This window comes from Juglans microcarpa x Juglans regia, chromosome 5D (genome assembly GCF_004785595.1).
Source record: "Juglans microcarpa x Juglans regia isolate MS1-56 chromosome 5D, Jm3101_v1.0, whole genome shotgun sequence".
NCBI classification, from domain to species: Eukaryota; Viridiplantae; Streptophyta; class Magnoliopsida; order Fagales; family Juglandaceae; genus Juglans; species Juglans microcarpa x Juglans regia.
The window spans coordinates 33,847,783-33,874,094 of record NC_054602.1 but is presented as its reverse complement, the minus strand read 5'-3'; the positions used below and the strand labels follow the sequence as shown (position 1 = coordinate 33,874,094).

At 33.4% G+C, this 26,312-nt stretch overlaps 1 protein-coding gene across 1 annotated transcript; it reads left to right on the top strand.

The window, feature by feature from the left end:
• Nucleotides 1–12,751: 12,751 nt before the first annotated feature.
• Nucleotides 12,752–24,066, top strand: LOC121264608 (AMP deaminase). Its single transcript, XM_041167868.1, has 20 exons — nt 12,752–13,328; nt 14,948–15,129; nt 15,314–15,521; nt 15,763–15,941; nt 16,026–16,077; nt 16,181–16,311; nt 16,428–16,607; nt 17,066–17,133; nt 17,265–17,407; nt 17,878–17,939; nt 18,972–19,085; nt 19,439–19,579; nt 20,638–20,790; nt 21,780–21,833; nt 21,910–22,020; nt 22,101–22,274; nt 22,378–22,458; nt 22,990–23,088; nt 23,343–23,465; nt 23,560–24,066. Exons 1-19 carry the CDS (start codon nt 12,977–12,979, stop codon nt 23,409–23,411), a joined length of 2,553 nt encoding a protein of 850 aa, XP_041023802.1. The 5' UTR covers nt 12,752–12,976; the 3' UTR covers nt 23,412–23,465; nt 23,560–24,066.
• Nucleotides 24,067–26,312: the final 2,246 nt, after the last annotated feature.

The window sequence follows — 26,312 nt, the reverse complement described above, 5'->3', positions numbered from 1 at the left end:
TGGCTAAGTAGCTTAAAAGTGGTCTGTATTGGAGTAGTCAAAACTTCAAAACTCTACTTTTAAGCTACAATAAATTCATCACTTTCTTTAAATTTGATCAGCCATTATTCATATCCAAAATAATATTTTATTCTAAAAATATTCTCAATACCTACTATTAGATAATTAGGTTGAGGAAAAAAATAGTTGGAAAACATTAATTAAGTAAAAATTAAATTATTAATTAATATATAGAGTGTATTTGTAAAATATATATATAATTATTATTAAAATATTTAATATTATATTATTATTTTGACTTTTAGATAGATAGTCTAATGTGGATTCCTCTCCAATGGTTTTAACTTTAGCCAAAACCTTAACTTTTAGTCAAATTTTAGATTTGACAATGACTAGACTGTTCCCAATGCTCTAATGCAATTAACATGCACAAAGCATAAAAAAGTTTTCAAAATCAGAAACCTGCTCCATGGGTGACTGCAGAACAACAATCTATATATCTTGTTAATGTACAATAACAATTTATACATCTTGTTGATTTACAATCAGCTATATATAATAGTCTATGCCGAAAACAACAACTTATACATCTTGCTAATAAGCATGATCTTGCTGTCGACGGAGATGTACAGATAAGGAGCTGCAACATGGAACAGAGGTGCCCTTGTTGCCAACATAGGGATGAAAGCTCAACACCGGTGATTGGCATGGAGTCTCTATTTCGGGAGAGAGACTTTGTAGTTAAGGGTCTAAAAATGAGATAAATAAATGTATGAATAAGTTACTGTACACAAACAGGTTTGTTGAAGTATCATGGCTAATAACCAAAGTTAGATGACTATGCCTAATCCATTACATACGATGTTTACGTCAATTAGCTAAGTTTTACCTAGCACGTACTAACATATGCCAATGCCAGTACTTGAACATGACCTACAAGTAATTTAGGCATCTTGAGTCGTCTTGGGGCTCGTTTGGACATTTAAAATATATCAGAATATCTATAAATAATAATAAAAAATTAGTTTGTAAATAGTAGTAAAATAGTTTAAATTAAAATATTTTATTAGATTTTGTGAAATGATAGAGAAATGTTGAGCAAAAATATTATAAAAATAAAAAAGTGTTAGAATATAATTTTTTAATATAATTTTTATTTTTTTGAAAAAGTTGTATTATTTTTATATATTATTTGTAAGTTTGGAAAAGTTGTAATGATTAAGTAATGAAAAAGCTAAAAATTTAAAATTGAAAAGTATTTTGTATTTGAGTGATGTTTGAAAATGAAATATTTAAGAATATCTCAATATCCAAACTAGTTCTTACATTATTTTCTATTTTTAGATTATTTTTATTTTTATTTACTTTTATTTTTAAATGATTTTTACTTATTATTTTTCACATGCCACACAATTATTGATGTCGACATTGCCTTTTCTAACAAATTATTACCGATTTGTATTGGGATGATTAAAGTGAAGAAAAGTAAAAGTATAAAGGACACAAATTTTAAATGGTGAGCATAAAGTCCATTTATCTGAAAGCAAATAATAGTTATTATTTTAATATTTTTAACTTTTTTTAGTCATAATTTCACATGATTGGATTTTATTTTATTTATTTTTTAAATTTTATTAGTATTATTTTTTATCCTGACATGGTGTGAAAAGATTATGGCATTGATTTCATTAAAGTCATATTTAAAATTTGATAAAAAGTACATATTTTCTATATTTCTAAAACTTCTCTATTCATAATCTCTACATTGAATTAATATTCATTAAAATAATAATATAATATTATTTTTTTAATAATAATATTTTTAATTTTTTTCATATTTTATAATTACACTATAATTTCATATTAAAAGAGAAGGCAACACAGTTGGCCAAATTAAAGAGAGAGCCCAACGAAAGAGAATCATGAAAGTGTCGTGATACAAGCAACAGCCAACCAACCTAAATAAATTTGGACATTAAATTCCCATCGCTTTCTCCTTTAAACAATTCATATTTATGTAAAGAACATCTCTGGACTAATTTCGAAGCAAGCCTCAATAATTCTTTCTTTTCAACGTGATAGAGATTATAAACTGAAATCATAAATTTTTTGAAATCTGGGTTATCGAACGTACAGCAGAAAAGTAGTTCTCCCTCTTCCTCATGGCTTCAATGAGGGTAACAATTATAATCCACATTACCATACACTATCTAGCGAGCAATTCTAGTTGGACAAAGAGAACATAGATAGGCTATAGATAAAATGACAATCTTGACTGCATTGCAAAACTGAGATTGCAAAATGGCAATCAGCCCACAAAAAAGTTAACATTTCCAACATGCTATTGTTGAAGATCAAGTCACAATTCCAAAATATAATAATCAATTTAAAAAAAAAAAATCTCATAATAGCTGTTTAGCAATATGTTTATCCAAAACGAGAAATGAGAGGGTGCGATTCAGCGTGAGAGAAAAGGAAAAGAAAAAGAAAGAGACGTTGAGAGCTAATTTTAGTCAATAAAATAATATTTGAAAGAGTAACAGTAACCGATCAAATTTAAAAAAATAGATGGAAGTACTGTAGCCCAAAACTCAATGGTTAGTCTAATGCAGACCGATTTTGACATAATTAGCTATAATTTGACGAGTTGCTGCCAGTTCTCTAATGATATTATAAAAAATATTAATTTTCATTTTTTATAATCTATCCTCTTGTACGTTTGTGCTTTATCTTTTTTTACGTTTGTAGTGAGAATGACTTCGCTATAAGGCTTAGGAAACCATGCAATACTATTAATACATGAAGTTAAAAACTCATGAAATCTTTTGCAAACAGGTAAAAATCCAGGAAAATGTTTTTACATTTACCGGCCCAATACAAATTATTGGGGTCAAAATTTTAATTTTAATTTTAATTTTTTTTACTTATAATATAATAAAATATAAATGATTATTGAAATATTATTTAAAGTTTTTAAATAGAATAAGAATTTTTTTAAAATTTTATATTTGATATAATAATTTAAAATGAGGTCTTATTGTAAATGTTCTCCTAAGTTTCAATTTAGGAAAATTATTTAAAAATATATATATTCATTGATTTAGATATAAAATTTTGTATTGGCCTTGCACACATTAAAAATATGAAAAAATATTGAGAATGGTACTTTTTTTAGATTTTAGTTTAATTTAATGGCTTTTATATTTTTTTCTCAAAAACACCAAATACAAATAAAAGTTCAATTTTATTCAGGAGCCTTTCCATACAAGGTTGGGCCTTAGGCAATGGCCTGACCTTACCTTTGAGCCGGCTCTGTTCTTGATATATTCCAGTGACCCATGATTTGGTCTAAGTTCTTTTCTTTTTTTTTTCTTTTTTTTTTAAGTGACTCATTTGGTCTAATTGGTTTTAGGGCAACCATTATTTGTTTTAACCCTTAATTATTTGTAATTTTTAATTTGGTCCTTACATTTAGATAACCCTAAACTAATTTTTGGATTATCAAATAATACTAATCAAAGATGACATAACACCACTGGTTAATTCAGTAAAATCAAGTACAATATGTTAAGGCAATATAATTTAAAAAATGTTAAATGTACTTAAAAAAAAACTTACTAATCCATGTATCAGTTATTGATATGTTAAAAATCATGAAATTCAAAATTTAAGATCTGAATTTCAAAAGAAAATTAATAAAACTAATAGAACAAGTCTTGTAAGTAAAAATGTAAGTATATATAACACTATTTATATAATTTATAGGGTATGGATGAATAGTTAAAAAGATTGTCATGCAATAATTCCCTTAGATTCAGTCCTTGTACATCCCAAATAAATTCATACCCATTCTCCATGAACAGAATTCAAGTGAAATATATCATGTCTATTTACTACACAGTACGAGATATCTATTTCAATTGTCAACCTAAAATATCTTAAAATAAAAACGAAATAAAATCCTTTGTCCCAATGTGCAGGCCAGTCAATTCCTGTTAAGGCCCATCTTTGAACCATATACTTTCACTGGAACTTCGAAGCCAACCTAACAAGTTGCAAAGAGTTGTTGGTTGGGCTAATCGAGTTGAGTCCAAGCAATGCTTAGCCTACCACATACTTAAAAAGAACCCATTTCAAGTCCGTGAATTGAGATGGATATTAAAAGAAAAGAAATAATATTTATAATTTCAAGGTACGTAAATTTTGCTCTTTCTTTTTTTAAAAAAATTAAGTAAATTTGAGATTTACATTAAAAGATTATTTGTTAATCATAAACTTACTATAATGTTTGCAGCAAGATAAAAATCTAGAGACCAAAATCCTGGATTGAGATTTATTACAAGTTTTTTACCTAAATATTTCTTATAATTTAGAGAGAAATAGACGTAGCACATGAACATCATTGTATAATGTATTGTATGTATATCTATCTTTGAAATGTAAAGAGTGTTTGGATCATAGATATGGATAAAATTTTGATTCCAATAAATCTAAAGGCACAATTATTTTGCAATAATCTTAATAAATGGCCACATGAAGCTGGTCTTGTCCAACATCACTCATCGATTTTTATTTAATTATCTATAAAAACGAAAAGAAAAAAACAAGAACCGAAGGACCTACACGACCTGATCAACCACGTTTCTAATTGGGGTAGGCGTCCTTTGTATTGTTGGACATTTTGTTCCATAATGGTTTATATTCTCTTCGGAGTTGTTGCAAGATGGCATGAATTTTCGTTGTCATTGGAATTAGAGGTTGATCACGTTCCCACTATAACCCTCTTTTTCTGGATGCACGGTTTCCCTAATAATGGAAATTATATAATTATTCAAATATGAGTTAGATAACAAAAGGACCTAATTCTCTTAAAATATTGGAACCCACCATTACAAGTACTACCAGGAATAGTAACTTCATAAATGTCAATACTAGGTAGAATAAATATAGATACAAGTCACTGTTGGGAGCAACCATTTTACACACATAATGTGGCATCATCTAAACCACACATCTCCTAAATCTAAAATAAAAAAGTAGAGAACTAAAAGTAGCTATGTAGTGAGTGCAAAGTGTGCACTGCTACAGTGACTTCTCTCTAACACTACTCATATTGGATATGGGCAAGCTCTTAAATCTAGGAGGGGAAGGGGGAGGCTGTCATTTGGGAACTTTTGCCAATGTAAGCAAGATGCTCCACCCAGTACTACTGCTGCTACCAATATATTCCCTCCTTTGTTGTCCACTTCTCCTGCTTTTGTAATTACAAGCTCTGATGCTGCTGCTGAAATAGTGAAATCTGCTTCCCAGATTATATGCTTCAAGATGGGAATGAGATTCCTGAAATCACAAGCCCAAAGGCTCTTATCAATCACTAATATCAATGTCAGGAGAATCACATATCATATTGATCTAAGAGAGGAATTTTGTTTAGGTTTTTCCCAATAAAATAAGATGATCAGGATTGAGGTTGTTGGCAGATGCCCGAATTATCTGGTAGAAAATCCATCTTTTATGTTAGAATTTTCGGTCTTGTTGTAAGGAATCACACAAGCATATATAAGATGCATGCATCAAAGTCTCTTTCGACAATTAGGTCTCGTTTATTTTTACAATTCATCTTATCTAATCATTACAATTTTATTAAATTCTCACACAAAATAAAATAAACAATTCAACTTTTTCAAATCTAAAAAATATAAATACATTTTAACAATATTTTTTTTTATTTTTTAACTTTAATCTCAACTCATCTTATCTTATCTTATATGCGTGAAACCAATCGAGACCTTAGTATCCTTTTAACTATTCTCTTAATTGTATTATGTCTTAACGTGACATTTGGCAGGCAGTGAGTGAAAGAATGTAAATATATCTAGTAGAATGGAAAAACAAAGACCATCACCTTAATTGAAATATTGTTTTGCATGCAGACAGTATAGAATATAGCTGGATTAATACCTGATAAAGGCGGAGATATTGAACGTAGAAAAGAGAAGCTCTCAAATTATAAGGCGTAGTACTGCATCAGAAACTGCTAGCTAGGCCGATTAGCACTTTTAATTAAAGTGGGTGGCATCATCTCAGTCAATGGTTCGGTTGACCATATATCTCAGATGGTGCAGGACTGATACTTGTGCGTTTTGCAGGTACAATTTGTTAGCCCACATGTTTGCAGGATAAATGCTGAGTGGCGCATCATGCAATGAGGAGAAAGCTCGTGACGTACTCATATACCGTGTTGTCACCAACTTTTGTGGCACTCACCGGTATAATTAGGAACATTGGGATATACGAGTACGATCGAGAGACTCACCTTCCGAAAGTTTTCATATAAAGTTAACAAATACTACATTTAAGGTATATATATATATATATATATATAGTCACTTAAAATATATATGATCATATCACGAAATTAATTAATTGGTTGTGACCAAATCCAAGATCAACGACGGGGGTTTTATCTATCTGTGGCTATATATGTCTCAACATACGTACCGCGATAAGTACGTACTAGTTGAGGCAGTACTTGATCATTTCGTTCTACGTATATGTGTATGATCACTACACAACGAAAAACCCAAGATCAGGCCAAATCAGCAGCTAATTCAGATTAAGCTATTTCTTTATTTCTCTCTCAATCGTACTTACTAATTTAAACGTCACATATATTATACACACGCACGCTAGTTTAGAATCAACAATGAAATCTTGTCATATTCTTGTCGCTTTTTTTCCGGTTAGGCCATAAAATCCCAAAGCACTAGAGGGTTAATTCGAATGGACATGTTAAGTGGAAAACACATCACGTGTCTTAAATTATTGTACGTAGACTATTTATATATATCTTGCTGTTTTTTGTTCCAAATGCCATGCATCTTTCAGCGATATTTATTTGTCGAGAAAAGAGATTTGTAATCGCAAATTGTGTAATCTTCGTGTAATTATTTAAAAAATAAAAAAATAAAATATAAGACTTACATGAAAAAAATTAATTTTTTAATAGTGGATATCACTTTTTTTTAAAACGATTACGTGACGTTTACACACTTTATGATTGTATGTAGAATTACTTTTATTTCTCAGCTAGCCCAAGCTGGTAGCTAGCTTTGTGTCGACTGGCTTTTCTTGTGAAAAGTATATATTAAGATCACTAAACTCCAAATTCTCTAAAGATTCATACATGCCTTTAAAGAATTTGAGAGTTTGAATGAGAGATAGACACATAAAATAATTATAATATTTATTGAATATTGAATATTGAATATTATATAAATAATTTGTACAAATTATAACAATGATCAATATTAATGTATTGCTTGTATATCTATCATTCTTTAATTTGAAATCTTTATATTTGGATAAGAATTTGAGATCATAATCACATGCGCTTAAAGGTTTTAGATTTTAATGATAAATTTGACGTGTCATGGAAAAGATGAGGAAAACAATTAAAAAAAAGTAACAGCAGATCTAATTACGTAACTTATCCATCGGTACGCGGATCGAAAAATGCCGACAGCTTAATTAAAAACACTGGGAAACGACACTGGGAAAAACAATTTTACCAGATCGATCTGACCATATAAAAGGTTAACAACCAGTGTAAGATCAAATTATGGAGAGAAAAAAAATAGTCAATTAGCCATATTGAATATTGATAGTAATTAATTAATTAGAGAGAGGATCGAATGGAAAGACATGCAAGAACCTTAATTTCATTCTTTGACCGCAACAATCTACATGCAACTCATGCATAAAACCCAAGTGGCCAAGTGGTACTTATATATGTATCTCAATCTGTGTCTTTTAAGGTTTCTTTTTCTTCATTGTATTTCAAGTTAAAACATAGAAAAATATTATTTTGTCTTGCCTCTCATTTTGACATCTCATATATTTTAATTTTTCTTAATTTTTTTCTTTACTTAATAGTTAAGGAAGTTACTATTAATGTATTGATATATATTTCTTATTTTTTAAAAATATTTTAAAATGATAAAAAAATATAAATAAAAAAATTGAAAAAAATGAATAGACTAATTTGGCCTAGTGGTTAGAGCGGTGCTATTCAGGCGGCAGAGTAGCACCGCTCTAAAACATAATAATAAAATACGCATGAGCGGTACCGCTCTAAAACATAATATTGAGTCATATATTGTATAATAAAATACGTAAAACAGCCTACAGTAGTGTGTGTATATATAATTGTAAGAACTATATATGATACTAATATATATAGTTAAGCGAACTCGCTTCCAAAAGATTTTTCCTATATATATATATATATAATTGTAAGAACTATATACGATACTAACGCATGCACTCTCTAATTATCAACAAGTTTTAATATCGTGTAACCTTCATTAAACAATCACAATTAGCGCAAGTGTTCTATTTATAATTTATTTCTTAACGAGTGGGGGGTTCAAAACTTCAATGTACAAGTTTTAATGGGGGCTGTAATGTAAAATGTAACATACTTATTTTTATGCCATATGAATAGTGTGTGGTGTAAAAAAGCCTTTAAATAACATTACTCTTATTAAAACTACTATATTTTTATCCATATTTTACCCGGAAATAAATTATGAAAAAGGGAAGTAATGCATGAGCGTACTTACATTAGCTGGCCGGGTTCACAACAAAGCCCCGTACGCACGGCCATACCAAATATGAATTGAAGTAAAAGAAGAACCATGCAATCATGCAGAGGCAACAGCAGTACTACTACTCGAATTGAAGCCTCAAAGAAAACGAAAGGAAGCATATCCGGTCTATTCTCTGTTCGCCATTCTGCATGCATGCAGTTCACTTATTTTCAAAAAGATTGCTTAATCTTTGCGTCTATTATGTAGCCAATAAGCGAGGAAATTCTCTCAATTACTTGCTACGTACGCTCGAATCTAAATGCACCGTGTCCCATTATCATGCATGCAGATCCCACTTTCCCAGGGCATGCATTTTTGGTCAAGATCGTCTCCCGATCGATCTAGAGTATAATTAATTAGCATATGGGATAAAATTAGAAATACCACATTCCCCCACCCCACTTGTAGGCACTGCACAACCGAATATTCGTAACTCATATCTGTATTCCTTTCATCTTATCCCTTGTAATCAGAGGAAGCATTTTGCTAATTTGCTCACGTTCTATGAATTTATATATGAAAAATGCTGTTAGAAGCCCGTCCGCTGGCAGGTAGGGGCTTATCTATGTGATTCGTTACGCTTCGCTTGTTTCTATATGACACATCAATTGATGTGATGGAAGATAATAAAATATATATTAAATAAAAAATAATATTGGTCTAAATTTGTATACGAGTGAGTACAATACGTTTTTTTCTTGTTGTCTGTTTCATTTAAAAAAACATAAAAATATATTAAAAATGGGAAGATATATAGGGAATGCACTCTGTTAAGAAAATATTAGAGGTAGAATAGATTCTTCTCCATTTGAATTTAAAAGGATGAGATTCATTTGGTGTAAAGAAAGATGGGACGTTCATGTTTTAGTCACAAACAATATAAACTTTACACCAAATGATCAATACTATATGTTTTGCTTGAAATAAAGATGATCATTTTCCGAGCCCTTTTAAGTCAAGGTTTATTATTTAGCTGAGGTTAATAAATGATGAGTAATGTTAAATATAATCTTAGGTGTACAAGTCTAGCACATTCATAATTTGAACAAAAATTGGGGTCTACTATTAAAAATAATTTTTTTTATGTGTGTTACAAATTTATCAACTTTTTTTAAAGGGAGTATACGAAACTTAAATATTCTAAAACTGCAAATACCAATTCTCATAAAAGATTTATTTACAAGCTTGTTTATTGATACATCCGACATTTTATTGATATGGAACCGTCATCATAACAATTAACAAGCATAAAAATGCTTGGTGTGTAGGTTAATGTGGTTAGTGTTATAAATGAATCAGTTTGTTTGATAACTAGCTTGATACTCACTCGGTTAAATTCGAATTGAACTCAACTCGTGAAAAAAAGGCCCGCCCATGACAGCATATACCTGCTCGATTACTGAATGATACATACCTGACTAAACTCGACTTTCTCGGCTAAGGTTCGTTAAGGCCTACTCGTTTACGCTTGAGTCGACTCATTAGCTCGACTTGATTAAAACCCATTCATACATTGATAAATGTATATCCATAAATATATAATAGTTAATAATATAAGCATAACACTTTTTGTAATTAAATATATAGTATGTAACCTAATTATTTATAACTATATATTGAACATACTTCATATTTATTTTATAATTTGTACAATATTTAGTCCGTAAGATTTAATAATTTCATATACTAGTATGTATGAATCATATATATGAAATGTTAATATATACTATCAAATTATTAATATGTATTGGTAATTTATCTATCAAGCGTACAATATGTGGTTATTTTGGATAAATATCAACTAGTTACATATTAATTATTTATAAACTTTTATAATTTTCTAATTCAATAGAGGGTTTACTTGTTAGTTGTAAAAATTTCACTAAATTTGAATTTGTTATTTTTTACCTATCCAATTTCTTAATTATTAAATCTTATTCAAAAACTAAAAAATAAATAATTTCGGCTCAGCTCGATTCAACTTGAGCTCATTTTTTGATTGAGTTCGAGCTTGAGTTGAAAACTTAACTCACTGAGTTGAACTCGAATAAATATTAGATAACAATATTGAACTCAAGCTTGAGTTTATTAAGTTGAGCCGAGTTTGATAATCCAAAAATCAATTCGGCTCGACTCAATTATAACCCTAGATGTGGTAGTACTGCATCACTCGATTAATGGTCAACATTAGCCCATGCACGACAAAAAATATTAATGTTTTAATTTTTTAATGATTATATAGACTTTGAAACAAATAGCGTATTTATATGTCAAAATATAGAGTGCGCTTTTAAAATTCAACTGTTAAGATTTTTTCAAAGAGTAATAAATTATAATTATTTTTATAACTATATTTTATATTGAAAATATTTTATTAAAACGATGTTATTTTTATAAATTATTTTACGTAAACATTCATCATTTAAAATAAAATTATATAAAGAATTTGAAAAAAAAAATTGCATGTATATATTTTTCTTTTTTAAATTGTTTTATGTAAAATAGACTTGCACGTGTTACAAATCATTATGGAGTCTTTAGGACTTATTTGGATAACATCTCATTTAATCTAATTATTATAATATTTCTAAATTTTTAAATAAAATATAATAAATAATTTAAAATTAAAATTAAAATAATATTTTGTTTTAACTCTCAACTCTCACCTCATTTTAACCCAGCCATAAATCTTCAAATCTTTATGACCAAGAAGACGGCCAGGCAGCTAAAAGCGTCTAGAGGTGGGACGGGGACAAACCCCTCGTGGAATACATGGCGACAAATGTAAAAGGCCCAAATCCGATTTATCTTCGGGTAATATTCCCTATTTGTTGCTTAAACACGTGTGTGCTGAGTAGCTAGCTGGCATATGTGGCGTAGGCGTATATATACGTATGGATAACGGAAATGACTCACACTCCACAGCCAAATTAACACGATTCCCATCTTCTTCCTACGAGGCCTGGCCCACCGCACCCCATACCCGACAAAAAACAACAACAAGGTTCGTACCCCTCCTCCACTATCACCTCCTACCACTCATTAAACAATTGAATTACAAACATAAATCTATTTTTTATATATAAAAAAAAAGGGTGGGGGACCCTTTTAGGATCCGGTTACTTTCTTTATAAAAATCAACATTAATTAATAAAACACATTACTATTTTATCTTTTTTTAATTGCCCACAAAAGAGGTGTATTTACATTCAAATCTAGATGCAGTTTAAATTCATAACTCACTTCAATTTATCTCATTATTATAATTTTTTTAAATTTTTATATAAAATATAATAAATAATTCAACTTTTATTCTACTATTCATAAACCATCTCAACCCATCTCAAATTATCTCTGAATCTAAATCACTCCTGAGTAATAAAAATTCTTCTATTTGTAAGCTGGTAAGAAAGATACACTTTCACCATTGCGTATATGATCAGAAGAATTCTACTTATCAATTATTATTTACTTTCACATTTTATATTTATAATTTTCTTTTATAGAGTGTTAAGATATTTTTCATAAAATGTGAGATGTAAAATAGTAAATAATAATTGGTGAGAAAAATATTTCATATCACAAACATTGATTCACAGGAGATTTTGTTTTCAACCTTCTAATACAAATTAGATGTCTTACGAATCAAAATTTGTGACATGTGAAATGTAAATTTTTCACCGACTCGCATATAAAAGAGCTTCGTAATAAAATTTCGTAAGAAATACGGATAGTTGCTCTAAAGTCCATTTTTTTTTTTAAATTTTAATAGTTGTTATTTAAACATTATCACATCAATAAATGTGCATAAATAATTTTTTATTTTTATCTTTTTATTTTAATGATTAAATATATATGTTTAAATAGAAGGATAAAAATGATAAATTATATATTAATTAAGTATAAGTCTGTAATATAGAACTTTTTTGTAGCATTTCTTTAAATGATAATGTATTATATATACGACAAAGAGAAAGAGTTGCTCTAAAGTCTTGATATAAAAAAATAATAACAATCCATAGTAAAACGGTGTAAAAGAAAAGCGGCGATAATACGAAGCAAACCACTTTCAATGAGTCCGAAAGTAGAGCGAAAAAACAGAGAAAGGGAGAGATTGTGCTCGTTGTCGTCTCTTTCTGTGGCTATAAATAGTGGGGGAAGGCTCAGTTACTCCGATTAAAAAATAAAACTGAGGTTCTTCTTCTCTGCTCTCACCCGCGGCACTCCTCAGTAGGGTTTCTCTCTTGCTATCTCTGTACCAACTGAAACAATCATTTCCTTTTCTACGAGTTTGTAAGGGGGAGGAAGTCTTAAGTTTCTGGTTAATGGACGCGTATGCGCTGCATTTGGCCGTGGCCGCTCTGGTGGGAGCGTCGGTCGTCGCCGTTTCGGCTTACTATATGCACCGAAAAACCCTAAATCATTTGCTGGAGTTCGCCAAGACAGTGGAGAGGGAGAGGGACGAGAACTCGGACATCGAGTCGCCGCAGCACCTGAAGAAGCGGCGGGCCCACTCACGCCGGAAGGGGAACGGCTATTACCGGCGCGGCTCGGCTTCTCTGCCGGACGTCACGGCGATCTCCGTCGGAATCGACGGCAGCGAGGAGAGGCGCAACGGGCCTCTCCACGTGGACGGGATTCCGGCCGGGTTGCCGAGACTGCATACTCTTCCCGAAGGTATGGCTCTCTCGGATTCCTCTCCAGGAGAGTGATCATGAACTTTGGATTAGAAAATCTGGATATATTGTCGTCATGCTTTTGAGAATTACAATTATAGTGCGTCTTATTGGAAAATGAATTTAACAAGTATTAACGAATCAATAGCGCTTTCTTCTGTACTCGGTAGTTATAAATTGGATAAAGGCTCCTATATGCTTTATATTGGATTTTTTCCTGCTACTTGAGAGTAGTATGGATCAGAAGATTCGGAATAGTAATGTTTGATGGATTCATTTTGGAAACCAGGGCGCGATTGATGTTTATACTCGTGCGGGAGATGAAATTTTATGAAGATCGTGAATTTGATATATTTCATCCTTAACAATTTTAACAACTGTAATGGTTAACGGGAGAGTCGTATTATAAGATCGCTATACATCACAGTGCCTGTGCTTGTGGAAAACTGGGATGGGACTTTAGCTGGTTATTGGGGGATTGGAATGCGTACCGTGTTTCATGAGAAACCTCTAAATGTTGAGGCCTAATTTTCCATGTGTATAAGAAACTTACCGTGGCGTTGCTAGTCTAAAACCCTTATTGTGTATGAATTCAACTAGTGAAGAAAAAAACTTTTTCACCATTTGATTAGACATATTACACTGCATATTTTGAAACAGAAACACTTCATTTATATTCTTTACCTTTTTGCGTTGGTTTAAGGTTTTGATTGGTACTTGTTTTAATCAGTAATTTTGATTGCATCCATGTAATCTTCCAGTGTACTTGGGCTTTGCCTATGTACTTCATCAATAACATATTATTTTGCCTATAAAAAAAGAATTTTGATTGGATATGAAATAGTGCAATTGTCTTTCTCTCTGCTAGTTCCCTCTGACGCAATGCTCTTGTTGTCCCAGTCTCAAGTTTCCATCTTTTTATTCACAAACTCTCATGTAATCTTTTCTGCTGTCGTGTCATGGGACTTAGCAGTTGAACGGTTATATTAATTTGTTAGTAACTGCAGACAACTTATGTTCATAATAAGGTCGTCTAATTTGAAATTTAGTTTGGCAATTTTAGCAACCCAACACTTTCTGGGAACCTCAATTTATGGGCTTCATCCTACTTATTGGTTAGCGAGTTAGTCTATCTTCAACAACTTTCTTTATTTTTTGTCAACCAACAGCCTGCCTACCACTAGATTAATTGCATTCACTTCAAATACCACCATTTCGTAATTTTCTCTTTTCCTTATTGTTAAAAAAAATCATAGCCTTTAATCTTAAAAAAGACATTACAAAATAGAACTTGAAAGGGAGATCGCCAGTTGAGGAAGAAAGGCAACAACGATGTTTAAATGAAACCACTGTTTAGGTAGAATGTAATTGATCTCTCCTAGGAATCATAAATTTCAAAGATCTTTTCCTTTTCTATGAATCATAAATTTAGCCACACAAACTTCTGTGGTCCTTGGAAAGTAAACATAGTCTTCAATGTGTTTCCTGTCTTCTAGGTTGTCTTCTCTCTCCCTTTTGTTTTTGGGGGGAGGGGGGTGTGGGGGTGTGGGGGGAGGAAAGAGGTTGGATTTGATGTTTATTCCTTTGTTGCTGACTAACTACGTAAATTGTTTGTATCAGGGAAATCTCCTGGGCATGCAAGTGCAACCAAGAGAACTAGTTCTCTTATCAGACCAACTTCTCCGAAGTCTCCCGTTGCAAGTGCCAGTGCCTTCGAGAGTGTTGAAGGTTCTGATGATGAAGATAATATGACTGACACTGCTAAACTAGATACTGCATATCTGCATACGAATGGGAATGCTGTGAGTTTTTAATGCACTTAGAAGAGGATATTTTAACTTGTAAAAAAGAGCACATTTATCTCGTTGTATGCAATCTGCATATTTCCTTCCTATGTCTCTGTCATTCTTCAAAGAATTCATTCCTTTTCTAAAAGAAAACTTCATCAAGAAGCTGAAGGGTTGCTTTCTTACCTCTTTTGTGCAGGGGCCAGAGAGTAAAACCCTATATGAAAATTTACCAGACCACATTAAAGCAAATGTAGAGCAATTGCCTATTGCTGCATCCAGTATGATTCGATCCCATAGTGTATCTGGTGACCTGCATGGCGTTCAGCCTGACCCAATTGCAGCTGATATTTTGAGGAAAGAGCCGGAGCAAGAAAATTTTGCCCGACTTAAAATATCACCTACCGGTATTGACTACCCATTATCTCTCTTTAAAGTTCATTTCTTTCTTGACTTTCTTTCTTGACCTTACCTTCCACTGATAGTTAATGTTTAATATTTTGAGGTAAGTACTTCTATTAGTTGATCTGTAGCGACTCTTTTTCAAAATGGTTTACTTCTAAGCTTGCCAATTCCAATGTTTCCGATGAAAATTGATGATTTGCACGCGGTGGATTATTATTTTCTAAAATCTGTATATTTTACCAGAGGTGCCATCACCTGATGAAGTGGAGGCATATGTAGTTCTTCAAGAATGCCTTGAATTGCGAAAAAGATATGTATTCAGGGAAGCAGTGGCTCCATGGGAGAAAGAAGTTATATCTGATCCCAGTACTCCAAAGCCTAATCCTGAGCCATTCTCTTATACTTCTGAGGGAAAGTCTGATGTGAGTTCACTTTTCATAAGAATTGCACTTTGGTTTGTCACTCATATTCCATTTTTTCATTAACATGTTCCAATATTTATGCAGCATTACTTTGAGATGCAAGATGGAGTTGTTCATGTCTATGCAAATAAAGATTGTAAGAATCTAAGAGATTTGATTGATGGACTTATTTTTCTAATTGTTATTGACATGTTCATCTGCTACAACATTTATGCATGTTCACCTGTTCCCTGTTGCAGATGCAAAGGAAGAGCTTTTCCCTGTTGCAGACGCAACAACCTTTTTCACTGATCTGCATCACATACTTCGGGTTATTGCAGCAGGGAATATTAGAACACTATGTCATCATCGGTTGAATCTTCTTGAACAAGTACATATTTTTCTGTTGAGATTATTTGCGATTAAGATGCATGATATTGCTCTTTTCTCATTAATAATAATTATAATTCGACATTGTGCTTATTTGTGTACCCATTCACCATTCAGAAATTCAATCTTCATTTGATGCTTAATGCGGATAGAGAATTTCTTGCTCAAAAAACAGCCCCACATCGTGACTTCTACAATGTCAGGAAAGTTGATACACATGTTCATCACTCTGCATGCATGAACCAGAAACATCTTTTGAGATTTATAAAGTCAAAGCTGAGGAAAGAGCCTGATGAGGTAATGATATGGATTTTTCTGCTAATATGCTGTCAACACCCACCCATGGGTAGCCCAAGTGGTAAGGGCGAACTTGTGTGCATAAGCCCCATGTCACAGGTTCGATTCCTTGAACTGCGATTAAGTGGGAGGCCATGACACTGGGTTGCTGTGCTAGTCTCCTCAGGGGTTTAGGTTACATGGTTGAGTCCTAAGGGCTTTGCCGTGGGGTGGTTTCCCCGTCATAAAAAAAAAAAAAATGTTGTCAACTGCTTGTTTGGCGATTCCTTTTATGGTTGACACTAAGTACACTTGTCCCTTTCTAAAACAAATATCTTTCATGTGAGCAGTGGCACTTGTTGAATCAATTAACTTCATGTTCACTTGGTGATCAATATTGACTAATGTTATTTTTGTTTTGGAAAAAGGGTATGCATTTGTTTTCTCCAAAGCACTGAATTTCTTGTACTTTTACTCAGGTTGTGATATTTCGAGATGGGACGTATCTGACTTTGAAAGAAGTGTTTGAGAGCTTGGACCTAACTGGGTAATGAAACTTTCTTTTGCTTTCCCCCGACAGAGAAGAAAATATGTTTGAATTCTGTTATAATTATGTGGGATTAAACTTGTTTATTTAAAAAATCAGTTTGTGATCTCTCTTCACATTTGTTTGAACAGGTATGATCTGAATGTTGACCTTTTGGATGTTCATGCAGACAAGAGTACTTTTCATCGCTTTGATAAGTTTAATCTGAAGTACAACCCCTGTGGTCAAAGTAGGCTCAGGGAGATTTTCCTTAAGCAAGATAATCTTATCCAAGGTATTTTCTGCTGGCGTTTCTTAGTTACTATACATGTTGCTCCTGTCTGTATTCTCTTGCTGCAGGCCACTTATCTCTTTGGAACTGTAAAAAGTTACTATGTATAATTTGATGGATCGTGCACTTTGTTAAGGATAGTGGGTTTAACTAAAAGCATCTTCACCTTAATTGATAAATGTGCTGATCAAGAGTTTTAGGACCCCAAAGTGAGCAAATCACCGATTTCTTCGTACTGGACCTTATTCATATTGTAATTCTTGTTTTTATTCTGGCAGTAGAAAGGTATAAATGAATGGACATATAAAATTATTTTATTTGAGAGCTTGTGTGTTGTAGGGAATTTCAGTTTATCCAAAAAGTTTTGATGATTCTCTCTTTCCTGATTTGTGATTATTTTTTATAATGGAACATATTGTCCTTACTTAATTGAGCTGCCAATCTTTGAATTCTTGTCTTCTTTTATTGAATAGGCCGTTTCCTTGCTGAGCTGACAAAGCAAGTGTTTGCTGATCTTGCTGCGAGTAAATATCAGGTGCTTCCTTCTTGTCCCTTCATTTGCTTTCCGATTTGGGTTTTTTGTCATTACTTGATGCTATGGCATCTAGCAGGGATCGGGTAATTGAAATGCAATGCTACAACTAAGGGGTAACGATTGCTGAGAATAGAATCTAACTTCATAATATATATTCCTAATAGCATGCTGTTGCTAATTCCTATAATATATGTGTTATTCAATAGTTTGGTGTGCAGCTCTTCATTTTCCCCCTTTCAAAGGCATATTGAGGTAGTCTAGGTAGTCTAATCTTTAATATGAAAATATTTTGAACTTCCATGTTAACACCCCCCCCCCCCGCCCCAAGAGTCTGGTGCATTGTGACATTCTTGCTGGGTACAGTTTAGTTCTTCAAGCCTTACGAGTCTCTGAATGTTTCGTGAATTATGTGGGCATGTAAACAGATTATGAAATAGTTTCCTTTTTCAATGCTGATAAATTAAGTCGAATCAATTGTCACAACAATTTTCTGCAGCCTGTTTTTGTAAAATTTTGTATTGACATACTTGCTAGTGGTTTTCATTCAATGGGTAAGAGTTGTGCATGCTGTTGAACATTTCCATTTCCATCAGTTCTCGCGATATGAATATTTTAGTTATCTTTTACATTCTTATGGTGGTTGTTGTTTCTACACACAAAAAAGAAAACCTTGTTTTGGCGGTTGAACATCTTAGCATCTCTGACATGTAGTTGTAGTAAGGAAATTGATTTACACAACATTTTTCATAACACTTTACACAACCATGCTTTAAATGAGGGATATTTTTGTAAAATAACTTATAAAGTAACACCATTTTAGAAAAATACCCCCATCTTAAAACATAGTTGTGAAATGTGTTGTGTGGGTATTATTACTCATGTAATATTCTAGAATCGGATAATCATTGTTCTTTGGGCTTTAAGAATGTTCATTGCCTTTCAGGAGGGATCCTTATTAATACACATTTTTTTTTTTTAATTTTTTATAATTAACACTGCATTGATTTCTGAGGAACCATTTCCTTGCTGCAGATGGCTGAGTACAGAATATCAATATATGGAAGGAAGCAAAGCGAGTGGGATCAAATGGCAAGTTGGATAGTGAATAATGAATTGTATAGTGAGAATGTCGTTTGGTTGATTCAGGTACGCATAAGAATGTGTCGTATATTAAAGAACAAATTTTTGATAAGTAAAATGAAATTTTATTGAACGAATTTTATTAAAGAACAAATATATATATATATATATATATTATATTTGGTGAAATGGAAATTTAAGATGTTATGCTGTGCCTGCAATCACGTTACAATTATATCGTGCCTAATTTTTGGTTATATTCTCATTTTTAAAGTTTATAGCATCTGTATGAAAGGTGCGATAATTGTACAGTTTTGGCAGCTGTCCTCCACTTTGGGGCTCTTTTGTAGAAGAAAAACATTGAATCTGGTCAATATATATCTTAAGTTACCACAGTGCAATTCTTTTTGTCTTTTCAGCTCCCACGACTGTACAATGTGTACAAGGAAATGGGAATTGTGACGTCTTTTCAGAACATTCTTGACAATATCTTTATTCCGCTATTTGAGGTTACAGTGGATCCAGATTCACATCCTCAGTTGCATGTTTTCTTGAAACAGGTATGCTGTCTCGTGTTTCTAAATCTTCTCATTTTCATATTAGAGGTTCAACAGTTGTCTTTTGTTCGTAATATATCGAAAAACTGCATCTGCTCATTTCTTGCAAATGTTGACATTTATTCTATTAATGGTCTCTGTAATCACCAAAGGTCTGTTCTCAAGTCCTTGAAAATATGGTCCAAAAAAAAATGTACTAGCTTGTAAATGCTCTGAAACTGGGCTAAACAAAAAATTTAATTGCATGAAACTTTATTTTCTCAGAACTTAAACCTCTTCGGCTCTTCCTGTATTTTTTTTTTTTTTAATCAGTAAAGAAAATTTTATTGATCAAAAGAAGAGGCAAGAGCCCAAGTATACAGGACATATACGAGAGTAATGCCCAAGCATGCTAGTTTAGTCATACAAGGAATTCATTTGATTGGAAAGTGATACAAGGAATTCATGAAAGGTCATGCCATGAAAATCAATTAAATTGACCAGTGGAGTAAAGTATTGAAAAAAAAAGTTTCTAAGCTCATCGCTCTTGATCTTCAAATTCAGTTTACCTTGATTTTCGGATTCATTTGGCACATCGCAACGAGAGTGTTAGTGAGGTTGATTATAGACTTTTACCATGAGGAAGCTATTGTAGGGATCCTCCCCCTCCCCCCCCTTTTCCACTTGCAGCCCTAATATGAATTCTTTCTTAGTAGAATCTTAATCAATGGGTGTTAAAAGTGAAGATGCCGTTGTTATGAAGGATTCACCCAAGCCAAAAAGAAAAAAAAAAAAGAAAAGAAAAAAGACTGTTACTAAAGGAGTTACTGGTAGTTCATGTACAAGAATTTGGTGTAAAAACACACACAGGCTTGCATTAAGTAATTTGGATTACAAAGCTTTGATTAGTTAATTTTTTAAAATTTTGGAGTGTTGTTTACCAATAAAAATAATTTATTTATTTTTTTTGGAGAAAATCATGTTGTGCTTGGTTTAAGTTTGTTTTTTTAATTTTGTTTAAAAATATTTTAGGTCTAAGATTTAATGCTAAGATGTCTGGCTTGTCATGTTTGCTTGTTCAGGTTGTTGGATTGGATTTGGTTGATGATGAAAGTAAGCCTGAAAGACGGCCTACAAAACACATGCCAACACCAGCTCAGTGGACCAATGTGTTCAATCCGGCATTTTCATACTATGCCTATTACTGTTATGCTAACCTCTACACACTTAATAAGGTATGTGTTCTACCATTACAATCAATCTTAAAACTTCTTACGCGTCTGATTTGGGTTGCTTAAGACTTTCCCCTACCCTCCCTTCTTTCTTATTCTCTAGAAAGATAATGATGTAACTTGGGGATCAAGAAGGGATATTATCTTACCTTGTACATATTTTCTTAGTTGTTGTGATTGACTGGAGTGTTCCTTCCTCGTTATAACTTGGGAAGCTGCATTCATCTTCAGAAGATAGGAGAAAAAAAAACAAAGAAACATATTGAGACACACTTAGTTGCAATAGCAGCACGGCTTACTTGTCCTTAGCTTTGAATGCCATTGCTTATTGCTCCTGTCATTGGTTGGTAGCTTCCTTTTTGGGTAAGCAAGCAAAAAAGAAAAAATGACCAAGCCATAGGGCATGACCCTGAAGACAAAACCAATGTAGAAACAGCCTATACAACAGGCTACCAAGCTCAAAGAAACAGAAGAAAACAAGACACCAGACATTAGTAAATTCTAAAATTATGACCCATGTAGATGGCAAGATTGCTGCAATTGTGTATTTTTACCAATTTCTGTGCACTTCCTGAGGTTGATAACCTGACTTTTAACTGTAACAACCCAAGAGAAGCCCAAGCTACATTTGGGCATACCCTCCAAAAGAACCAGTTAATGTTACAATTCGAGGTATTATATTGCTACTTTTGAGTGTTCTCTTTCAGAATCGTAGTGTTAACGTTTGTTTTCTTTTCTTTTTTCCCCTCTTTTGATGAGTAAGGTTCCATCTTTCCCTTCCTGAACGAACAACTAGACAGCAGCACTGAAAGTCCCGTTGACAATAAGCTTTAACAATGTTTTTAGAGTATAACTTGATAAGTAGCTTGCTTTCCTTGTTGGTTGTAGTGCCTTTTCTAATTCTGACAAGTGAATAGTTTCTAGATGCCTGTGCCTGGATTTTGATGCATTGGATCTGAATCATCTGATCTCTTAGATGTTACAATTTTCAGCTTCGTGAATCAAAAGGCATGACGATGATAAAATTCCGTCCACATTCTGGGGAGGTATTTATCATACATTTATTATACTTTTATGCAGATGTCAGTTGTTTCATTGCCTCACGTATTGTAATATTTCCAGGCTGGTGACATCGACCACCTTGCTGCAACCTTTCTTACAGCTCATAATATTGCACATGGGATCAATTTGAGAAAATCGCCTGTACTTCAGTATCTGTATTATCTAGCACAGGTGGAATATATCTTGGATTGATGTTTATTATTTGGTTACTTTCACTGCTCGTTTGATTAAGACTTCTTGTTGGTTATCAGATTGGTCTGGCTATGTCTCCACTGAGTAACAACTCCTTATTTTTGGACTATCATCGAAATCCTTTTCCTGTATTTTTTTTGCGGGGTCTCAATGTTTCTCTTTCTACCGATGATCCACTTCAAATCCACTTAACAAAAGAACCCTTGGTTGAAGAATATAGCATAGCAGCTTCAGTGAGCTCTCTCTCTCTCTCTCTCTCTCTCTCATTTGTGCATATGTATTTTGGTTCCAACATACTTACACTGGCTCAAGTATATTCATGGCCTTTCATTGCAGGTGTGGAAGCTCAGTTCATGTGATCTATGTGAGATTGCCCGTAATTCAGTCTCCCAATCGGGTTTCTCGCATGCCCTGAAGGTAATTGCTTTTACCTTGACTTGAGAGGACATGCTAATAGTTCAGGAAACTATGGAGATCTCTTGCTGCTCCCTTCTGCATGGGGTACTTGTCCATTATTTTGAATTTTTTGCTGGATCAGGATAATCTGTGGGCAATTAGTCTTCTGTCTTCATTTGAGTAATGAGATTTACTACTTGTGACATCTTTGATACTGATGGCTACACAGATAATGTGATGTCCATAACCTCGCAATGCTATCAATTTGATTTCTGTTCTACTGTTGTGGACACACTTCGTGTGTACCTATGGAAAATTAACCACCTCGTATCTAGAACTGTGGTTCATTGAGGTTCTGTTCCAGTAGGAGACTTTTCTGCTATTTTCTGTTCCCAAATATTCTGATCATTCAATAAGTTTTTAGTTAAACCATGTAATCAACTTAGCTGAATTTAGTTTTAGTTCTAAAATGTTTAGAAAAGATTGTATTACATGGAGATGCTTTGTCACCTTCCCATGGTTGTCCTCTGACCAATTAGGTTTCTGTTTCAGTCACATTGGATTGGGAAAGAGTACTACAAGAGAGGACCAGATGGAAATGACATTCGCAAAACTAATGTGCCTCATATTCGTCTGGAATTCCGTGAAGCGGTATGATTTTGATATCTGTCTCTTGTCTTTGTTAATGCCTTTTTGTTATGCCCGCCCAGACCACCCTCCATTTTGGAGGACTGGCAGGTGCTTGGCTATAATGAAAGTTTGGAACCCCCCACCCACCTGTTTGCTGTTCTCCCTTTTCATACGGTATTTGATTTCTCAATTACTCTAATATTATGCAAATAATTTCGCACCAAACTTGAGCCTAGGAGTATAAGAACTAAATGATGTGATTGTAATGCTTGCAGATTTGGAGGGAGGAGATGCAACAGGTTTATCTGGGCAAAGCCATTATCCCTCGAGAAGTGGACAAGTAATTTGGAAGGCACTTGTGCACCTGATCCATCCTTGAATATTTCCCTACTTTAGAGGTGGCCTCCATGCTTTTTCTTTTCTAATAACTTTCATATTGGTTACTAGGTAAATGAATTTTGTTAATTGTGAGTTTTGCTTATTTGTTTGTAGGAGGCAAGGAACTTGCTAATCCTGCATGAAGGAGAGGAGTATGCAATTCTGAGATGCAAGCTGAAAATTGAGCGGGGGCAAAAGCAGAATGCTAACAGAAGTTAAAACATGTTCTGAAGACAAGGTAGTAGATCTATGTTACGATATATTTCTTGATTCGCATCTTCTCATACGGATTCTCAAGCCTATAGCAACGAGATAACGATGTCTCTCCTCAGCCAAATATAATAGAAGTGAAATTTTATAGTAACTCTTAGCTTAAGTAAGCACCATAATTAGATATAATAGGCCTTGCTGTTTCTTTTTCTTTTTCAAGTTTTGTAGCTGTGTAAAATGGTATAGTGTAATGCTTCCCCATGCCAAGGGAAAGTGGTCAGACTCTTGCTCTGTTCAATTTTGACTCTTTTTTTTCATTCGAAATGTGGTTTTTTTCCCCCTCGTGGAATGAGTTTCTCAAGGAATGATGTAGGACACGCATCGGTTATAAAAAACTGTTTTCGTAGTAGTTGTATCTGAACATTTGCTCGGCATTATTCCGTCGCCCGAATGTGTTCTGTTGTGCTTGTAGATGTGCAATTTGGAGCTTTTTGTTAATTCAAATGTAGAACGGTTTGGATTTGTTACATGCCTTTTTTTGTTTTTTTTGTTTGTAGTGGATTGGCGGTTAACTGACTGCAGTCAATTGGTTAGCCATCTGCTATAGTAACCCACCTCTGATTACCAATAAGGTCTGAAACATGGGCAGCTTCTGGCCTACGAGTGAAATGAGCTGATATCGCGTACCGAAGGAATGGCTCAATTGCACCACTATATATTCTACCTGCTGTCTCCCTCCTTTTTGCTTATCCTTTGATAAGCAAGTTGAATGAGGGCCCCTATTTGAGATACTTTTGGCGGCCAGTAGCATCAGAGCCTCATGCTCACTTTCGGTGATTAGGTCGTTCACTCCTTTTCAACTTATACGACCACCACCGCTAGACACTTCTAAGCCCAATCTACTCAAAGTTGCTGTAAACAGGGAATTTGCTTTGGTGCATGAGGCACAAGCACCTCCATTTAGTCAAATTAGAGTTGTTCCCTACTTAACTATTTTTATGCTTTTACTCCTCTTTTTTTGGGTGTTTTTGTAGACTTTGGAGCTAAGAGCGATAGAGCATTCTCATTGGTTTAGATAAAAGTAAAGTTAAAAGTTGACTAAAATTATACGTTTTGCCTCTTGCCTATTCAATTCAAGAGATTCTCACATTAGATTATTCATCTATTAGTCAAAATAATAATAATAATATTTTTAAATTTATTTTTTTATAATTCTTTTTTATCTAATTTAATTTTCGCATATTTTGAGATTCAAATCTATTGTAAATTATATGAATTCAAGCACCTGTGTATGTATAATAATAATAATAATAATAATAATTAGTGGTGCACGAGTTATGTAGGTACAAAATGAGAGAAATTAATAAAAAGTATTCAATTGAGGGTGAGCAGCAACCCTACAAACATAGAGTTACTGTAGCTAGCAAGCAAAATATTTGTCTTTTGCCTCTTTCAACATAGATCATTTTAAGGGATTGTTAGTCAAATTTTTGTTTGCATTTACATTTGGCTAAGGCAAGAATGCTCTTAGAACACTGGCATTGGCCTAGCCAAATGCTAGTGGCTCATCAAATTATAGCTAAAAGTGTTAAAATTGATCTACATTGAACTAGCCAAAGCTTAATGGCTTGAGATTTGAGTTACAGTAATTCTATCTGATTCTCCAAATTTGGCCAATAACTATAGCAAGACCAAACATTATTTTATTGCATAAAATTGGCTCCAATGTCTCTTTTCTCCGCTTGATTTTCCGCTCCCCCATTTCCTTTTCTTTCTTTTTCTCTTCCATTTCTCTCACGCCAAATACTGAACTTGCACCCTCTCCTTTCTCCCTTTCATTTTTGTTTTCTTTCTGCACCCTCGCCGAACACCACCTCCCTCCCATCTGTCTGTGTTTTTTTCCTTTTCATTTTTTTCCATTTTCGTCTTCTCTCTGCACCCTCGACTCCCTCCCCCCTCCCCCTTTTTTTCTTTCATACTTGGCTTCAACCATTTGCAGAGAACCCATCGACTCTTTCAGCAACACAGAGTATCTGGATTTTGAGGATTTGATTTTTGCCCTAGACTATCATGATCAATGTATGTCCCAATTTTTCTTTTGAAATACTAATCTGGGTGTGTGTTAAATTTTAGAACATTTGTGGGTTTCGTTTATTTGTTCGAATTGTTGATTTTTTTTACTAATAAGAGAATCTGTGATTGTATTTGTCTATATTTTGATTTAATGCTTTTTTTAATAAGGTCAATAACGTGAATCTCTCTTTAGCATGCATGATATATCCATAGTAGAGGAAGAAGAGGAAACGCAAAGTCGAAGCTCAAAAGTTGATTTGCCCTGAATTTGTATTGTAAGAATACGTATTCCCCCCCCCCCCCCCCCCCCCCCCCCCCCCCCCCCCCCCCCCCCCCCCCCCCCCCCCCCGAGTTTTGCTAATCACATTATTTGCAGTATACCTATCAACTAGATTCAACAATCCTTAGTGGCCTTTATTATTTGAATGATTTTCGAATAAACCCATTCGCTATTAGAAGTGATGTAGATAGCAGTGGATTTGACCTGTTTATTGATCTTCCTTTTATTTCTTTGTTGTTCTTCTATATAAGAGTGAGCAAGATTCCCTTGTCTATATAAGGCCCTCAATGCAGATCCAAGTGCA